Below are 7,130 nucleotides of genomic sequence, written 5' to 3' on the forward strand. Positions count from 1 at the left end.
TTAACGCGCACTGGGAGGGTAGGGAGGTGCCTGACAAAAAAGGCCGAGGAAATATGCGGCACTTGGGGATCGAATCCTGGTGTGCAAGGTAGAATAGAGAGGCTTTAGCCACTCCGCTGTCTCCATGCATCTCATTTATATTCAGCATCATCATCTTAAATAACGGAGCGCCGCGGCGAATTTGGTGGAACCGAATAGTTTTTTAACTTACTGGTGGCATCGGTGGGTAAATTTTGTCAACTTATGGGGTAAATTAAATGACGTACCACCAGAAACAGTAGGTGCTTTATTAGTAGGTAAAGATTATTATTATTATTATTGATTTTTGTCCTAAAAACAAAGTTCTCAGGTCACGTTTTAGGTTTTATTTTCGTCCCACCATTTTCGTCTGATTTTTTTTCGCTGGTTTTTTTTCGTCACATCCCCGCTGCCATGCCTTCGTCCACCGGTTTACGAAAGAAAAAAAAATAGCCCAGCCACCCCGCAGTCCCGCACGACCTTTGCCTCCTCGATCCCACCTCGACATCCATCTCGCCGCCACCTCCTGCTCCGCCCCGCCGTGCGCCGCCCGCCGCCACCGTGCCTGCGCCGCCGTCCCCCGTATCGACTCCGCTGTCCGAATCCCGCCGCCGCCGCGCCTGCGCCGCCGTCCCCAGTATCCACGCCGGCCTCCAAGAAGCACCGGACGTCGTCCCCCTTCTTCCCCTTCTCCACGCCCAGCCCCGGCCCGGCGCACCACCTCTTCTCCTCCTCCTCCGTGGCCTCCCCCAGGGCCTCCTCCAAGTCCCCCGCCCCGGCGGGCCCCAAGTCCCCGGCGCCCGCCACCCCGGCCAGGCGCCTCCTGCGCCTGCCCTTCCCGCCGCCCTCGCCCGCCAAGCACATCCGCCAGGCGCTCGCTAGGAGGCACGTCTCGCCGCGCCCGGCGATCCCCGAGGAGGACGGCGACGGCGGAAGGGGCCTCGACAAGGGCTTCGGCTTCAACAAGGGCTTCGCCGCCAAGTACGACCTCGGGGACGAGGTCGGGAGGGGCCACTTCGGCTACACCTGCGCCGCCAAGATCAGGAAGGGGGCGCGCAAGGGGGACGCCGTCGCCGTCAAGCTCATCCCCAAGGCCAAGGTGATGACCTGCCCGCAACCTCTGCAAACCCTTGAGTTTGGATCCCTTCGCTGGTTTTTCTGAAAATTCATGCCGCGGGAGTTTATAGGCGATCTTAGATTTGTGAAAAAGATCAACTATATCTGTGGGTCTATGACGCAGGTTTGAAGGCGCCTGACAAGCCCATCGTCGCGCCGCCGACCTGCTGAAATTCGAGGTCGGCACCCGTGCGAACTCAGGTAACCTTGGTCGTGCTTGACAGGTATTGTTACATCATCTCAGTTTCTTCATTTTATCAAAAAAAATCTCAGTTTCTTCAGATTGACATGGTCAGCCATGTACTAAAAATGTGATGCTGTTTCTGTAGTTAGACTTTTAAATAGCAAGTGGGGTATGTGTGTGTTGCATCTGATGTGCGCGAGCTCAACCTGGTGAGCTCCTGGGAGAAGAAAAAAGGAGCCACAACAGCCCTGGCGAGCTCGAGATGACGACGGTGCCACAGGTGGTGTGGGAGAGGAGATGGTCTCCATCCAAGGTCCGAGGACCAGCCATGACGTCGAGCTGCTGCAGCTTGGAGTCAGGAGGGTATTCGCACCCCGGCGTGTCCCAGTACGTGCTTTGGAAGAGACACGCATCAATCTCAACAGACCCTGATGCGTCCACATTATTTGTTTCTGAAACAAATAGCAGCTCTCCGATGTAGTAAGGAGAAACCAAGAATGACAGAGCACCCTCGTGTCAAACTCAACACACCCTGGCATTTCTCCATTGTTTGATTCAGAAACAGGCAGAAACAACTGCTATATTCTCTGAATTTATTTAAGGTTGTTTCTCTTATTTCTATTCCGATGTGCATGCATCTTCCCTTGCTATCTTCCATACACATATGTGCTACAACCATGCCATTTTGTCCTGTAAATGCGCTACAGATATGTGCAACAAAGTAGTCTTCATGTGCGAAGAAGCAAAGGGCTTTTATGCGGCTATGCCATCATGCTACATGTTAGTTGGAAGTCCAATCTCGGCTTGATTACCGCTCTTTAAGCAAAATTATTAGTAACAGATCTTATCCTTGCTTGAACGATTTTAGAAGCACAACTATCAGTATGTGCACTTAATAAAATGCAAGTCCGAATGCAGATGCTGAAAAAATATTTTGGAAATTATACATTATTCAGTCTCCCAGTTTGTGATTTGCTTTTTGTTTGTGTTGTCCAGAAATGTACAAAGGACTGACATGTGTCATCTATAGCATGCCCCCTTTGTCTGAATGTTCAAGTAGAAGAGTTTCATCTCATTTGGCAAGGAGCACTGCAATAATACATGCAACTCTTCACAGCTACTAACATGAAGTTGCACTCAGGCTCTCGCATGGACTAAAGAGTTATTGTCGGTATGTATCACTGTTTAATTTTTACAGTCTATAGGTTTATTTATATGGCAAGTATTGATCTCAAGGACAACATTGCTGTAACTACTGTCACCCATTCAAAAATTTCTTTAGAGGAACTACAACATGTATTTTGCTGACCTGAACATTGAAATAATGAGTACAAAAGGTTCAGGGCATATGCGAATAATTGAAGTTTTATATTTGCGGACAAGGGAGAAACGCCTAAATTAGAAGGCATAGTAGAATTTTATACTCTGTTGTTGCAGTGTGGCTTTTGGGAATCCTTAGCACGATTATCCCAGAGGTGAAGCTTAGACACCACCGTGGATTTGTCTGGCTATGAATCATGGTCATGAAATACGTTCATGTTGTTCCCTTTCCAGATGCTTTAGAACAGACAAGCGATGATGCTGGAATAAGAGGTTCTCGATTCCCTTTTATGTCATAGTTCATACTACAACACACATATACTGCAGCCTCTTAAATTATAAAATTATTGTCTCTTAGATTATAAAATTTCATGATATCAAATTGTATGTACTGCAAATTTTCTCCTTTTTACTACCTGCTTGATTGTATATATAGAATAACTAGATAATGATGCTCCATGCATTACTAGAGATGTTGATAGCTTGTCCACCTAGATTATTTTACACTCTCTTCTTAGGAGAATTTAGCTTAGATATTTAGGTGCAACGCATGTACTGCGAAGCGAGATATTTAGTTTGTTTTTCTTGGGTAAACCAAACTCTTGACATTCCAAAACCTCTACTACTAAAGGTATAATTTGATTACTTAACTTCATGCTTTGACCATAAATCTTTGGAAAAAAATTAATTGATGGTTAAAAGTCATGTGCTGCTGCATTGGACTATGAGCTTGAAAAAAGAGTACCTACCTAATACCTACAGAGGTGGCTAATCCTTCCAGTGACCTATATATGTAAGTATGTAAGTTAGGCTCAATTCCAAGTTAGCCTATATTATTTGTGTCAATTTAGTTTATCCTGTTACCACTTGCAAATATATTTTAATATAATATAACTCCTATTGTTGTCTTCAATAGAGAGGGAATAAATCTCTAACGAATATTTTGGTACATTCATGCTACCTATCTTTTGCATTTAAAATCGAACATGCAATAGGCAGCCATAGCAAATCTATATACTGCATAAACCTTTACTTGAAAGGATTAAATCACATAAATTGTCCCGTCCATTATAATTGATGATGTCTATACAATCAACCCAGCAAACAAATATTAGGCCAAATGATCACACACAGAACCAACAAAAACCTTAGTTCCATATGAAGCTGCCTACCAGAATCCATAACATACATCGACTAATAAAGCTCCAGCCTGCTTCAGTTTAATAGTAGAGCGCGTTCAGGAATCAAAATCATGCAAATTGGTTATTTATTATAGTTGGAAAAGAACTACTGTTAAAGCAGAGTCTGCGGTTAAGAAGTTCATAAGTCTTAGCCACTTTTTTGGCGTATTGAATGTGCAGGAATTGATACAATAAAGTTTCAATAAGATGTCATCATTATATCCATTGTCAATTTAGCTGAACATTTTTTTAGCAAAAATTCTACGAAACTTGTAAGGTATCGTGTTGAAAATCTGCGAGGAATAGTTAATGACCCTTTGACCCAATACACTTTGATCATTGATCAATTTCTATGTGTCAGTTGTCCTGTGACATGGATCACTTGTTCCTCGAACTTCCCTGGCTGAAGGAGAAACTGGAGAAGTACATTGACGAGGCCTCGGCGACTGGATCATGGAGCCCAAACGTGCTTCGCACCACCACAGATGCTTGATTGAAAGAAGGGTTGGAGCCTCGCTGCATCACCAGGGATTTGAAATGGGACGTCCCTGTCCCACACGAGAAGTACAAGGATAAGGTTTGCCATCTGAGCACATAGAGATTCATTGTGAAAATTTATCTCTCTCCATGTTGTATTAATGTTTGTCCATGTGATGAACCGTTCCCAATTAGCTTGGCCATATGCATTAGTCATGATTTGCTACTGATTCTTTTTGGTTCATTATGTATCTTTGACTATCCAACTCCATGGACATGTTTTTATTTTCCTGTTCTGTCTTGAGAGCACACATGTGGAGTTGTGCAGGGCATGTTGAGCTGTACAGGGAGTATATATCTATTGAGTTCTGCGGTTATTTTCAATTTCGATGGTGGAAACGATTTAAGGATAAGTTGGCGGAATGCCTCGAAGATGTTTTATAAGCTTTAAAAATAGTGGATGGTCCGAGGATCCTGTGGCATGCTCTGATTTGTTTCAGAGTTCGGATGTTTCGATGATGTGCATCGTGTGCTTCCGAGGCAGCAGAAGGTTGTACACATATCAACGTCTATGGGTGAAGATATCCTACCATATCTAGAACCTGTTTGATATGCAGATTAGTCAAGCTTTTGCAGAGCAGTCCTCATAAGCTGCAAGATACATGCATGGTTCGTATGGTTCATTACTCATAACTAATCTATATGTCAAAACTTGGACAACTATTTAGCCCTTGAATTATCTTATAAATTGACAATGATGATGTTTTCATGCAGTCTGCAATTCTGGTTTTGTAGCAGCTGCTATAGAACAGGATTTTATCCCATATCCAGAGAAGGTTCTTGAAATGAGGAAAGGCTTTATTGTGCTTGGCAAGGATGATGATTTTTGTGCATGAGCTAGGACTAGCAACAGCAGTTGGCAGAACCAGGATGGAAGTCATATTGCCTCCTTTTATTGAAGCTGCTATTTCAGTGAGTCCTAATTCCACTACTTCAGAGTTCAGACAACCAAAAGGCTTTAGCGCAATTATTTATGCTTTTCATATTTGCAGGGTTTTGGGTTGGATTATAGCGAGCTAATGTAGTACGTTCATATATTGGTCACTTGTGGATTGCAGATTTAAGAATATGAATTCTATTGAGATTGAGGCAGCCTAATAAGTGGAAGAAAATATTAGAAATTGCATGGCAGCCAGAGTGAGGTATGTTTTTCATGTCCAACTTTCAATTTAGTATGTTCTCATTTTGATTGTAGTTGGTAATTGTACGGCCATATAGTCATATCTCTACTATTAAAGGGGATTAGGTATGCCGTTTCGTTCGTTCATATCGTTACCTCATCATTCATTTTGTTCGTTACCCTCCTCCCTAACTGCTTGATTTACCTCGAAGACTCCTCCTCCTAACGATTCTTTCCCAGTTTTCAACCCTTTTTTGCTAGCTGACAGAAAGAGTCACTCCACAGTCCACATGAATCCTCTCTTCCTCGATCTCTCTCTGAGTCTCAGCCCTGTCTCTTCTAGGGTTCTCACACCGCCGACTCTGTCCGCCTCATGCGGACCTACCGAATGGCAAGGTGAAGCGAGAGCTCGGCTCTCAAGAGGCAGCCGGAGGAGATGGTGGTGCCATGGTCGCGGCGAGGGTGGCGTACAGTCCCATAGTTGAGCTTGCCATGAGATTCGACAAGTGCGTGCTTCACTGCCCCCTCTGCACCCCCCTTCCTAACTTCCTTATTCCACACTCGGTTGGTGCCGTGAAGATCGACTTGTACGGCGGGTGCCACGACGTGATTAGCCTGTCCTACCAGACCCTCCTATGCGTGCTCGCTCACCATGCGGCTGGTCAAGTAGTGCCGTGCGCTGAGCGCTCCCTGTCCCAGGGGCCCTGACTCCCGACGCATCCAACCGCATAAGGCGCTTGTGCCCGCTGCCCCTTTCCTCCATGTCCGTGAGGAGAATCCCTACAGTATGCATGTATTTTGTTAATCCCCTCTTATATTATTTTAATTTCAGCAAGACAACCACATATGAGACAGGAACTGTAGCGTCCATTGTCTTCTATATCTGCTTGCATTAACTTTCCATTACTATTAGCCTGTGGGATATATGATGCGAGGGAACGAACATGCCATAAGGCACAGGTGAGTCCCCTGGGTGCTCTTTGCATTACTATTCTTCTTATTCGGCTGATTTTGATCTTCTTAATCCTTTTCTCATTAATACCGTTTGTAGTTTGTGAGATCTTTCTCTGACCACATGCAAGCCTATGCTCCACCATCCCATTCTTTGTTATTTTATTTCCAACTTTAAGACAATTTTATCTTTCAAACCAAAAGTACAATTTATGATCCGTTTGCATATTGTGATTATGACGAGGAGAACTTCAAAACAATACCACTTTTGAATGTGTTTCAGCATGTTCTAAAAAAATCAAATTCTAAAGCAGAATGAAACACTATTAAAAGTTCAAAGTTTTGTTTGAATATCTCATTATTGAATTGTTGCATCAAATTATTAAATTTATATGAAACAAGTTTGAAGCATATATGAGTTTATATGATATATGTTTTATTAATCTATGTACACAAAGCCAATGTTTTTAACAAAAAGAAAGATTATGCTTATACTTCATTATGCATCCTGTACATATATAATGGTATAGATAATTCCATTGCGTGTGAATGAACGGCGCATTGAGAATGGCGCCAGAACAAAACCATGGAAGTAAACTCCTTTTGCTTATATCACAAATTTTGTGCCATGGTGCAAAAAGAGAGCAAGTGCATATGTATGTTCAGATATGATGAAACCAAATAAGGTTGCAACTAACATGTT

At 43.4% G+C, this 7,130-nt stretch overlaps 1 protein-coding gene across 1 annotated transcript; it reads left to right on the forward strand.

Moving 5' to 3' along the window:
• Positions 1-243: 243 nt before the first annotated feature.
• On the forward strand, positions 244-5,639 carry LOC125546918 (CDPK-related kinase 5-like). The gene is made up of 6 exons (XM_048711011.1): positions 244-248; positions 460-1,117; positions 1,259-2,489; positions 4,181-4,965; positions 5,071-5,268; positions 5,349-5,639. Exons 1-3 carry the CDS (start codon positions 244-246, stop codon positions 1,262-1,264), a joined length of 669 nt encoding a protein of 222 aa, XP_048566968.1. The 3' UTR covers positions 1,265-2,489; positions 4,181-4,965; positions 5,071-5,268; positions 5,349-5,639.
• The last annotated feature ends 1,491 nt before the right edge of the window (positions 5,640-7,130 follow it).

The sequence above is a fragment of the Triticum urartu genome, chromosome 3 (genome assembly GCF_003073215.2).
Source record: "Triticum urartu cultivar G1812 chromosome 3, Tu2.1, whole genome shotgun sequence".
Classification (NCBI taxonomy): Eukaryota; Viridiplantae; Streptophyta; class Magnoliopsida; order Poales; family Poaceae; genus Triticum; species Triticum urartu.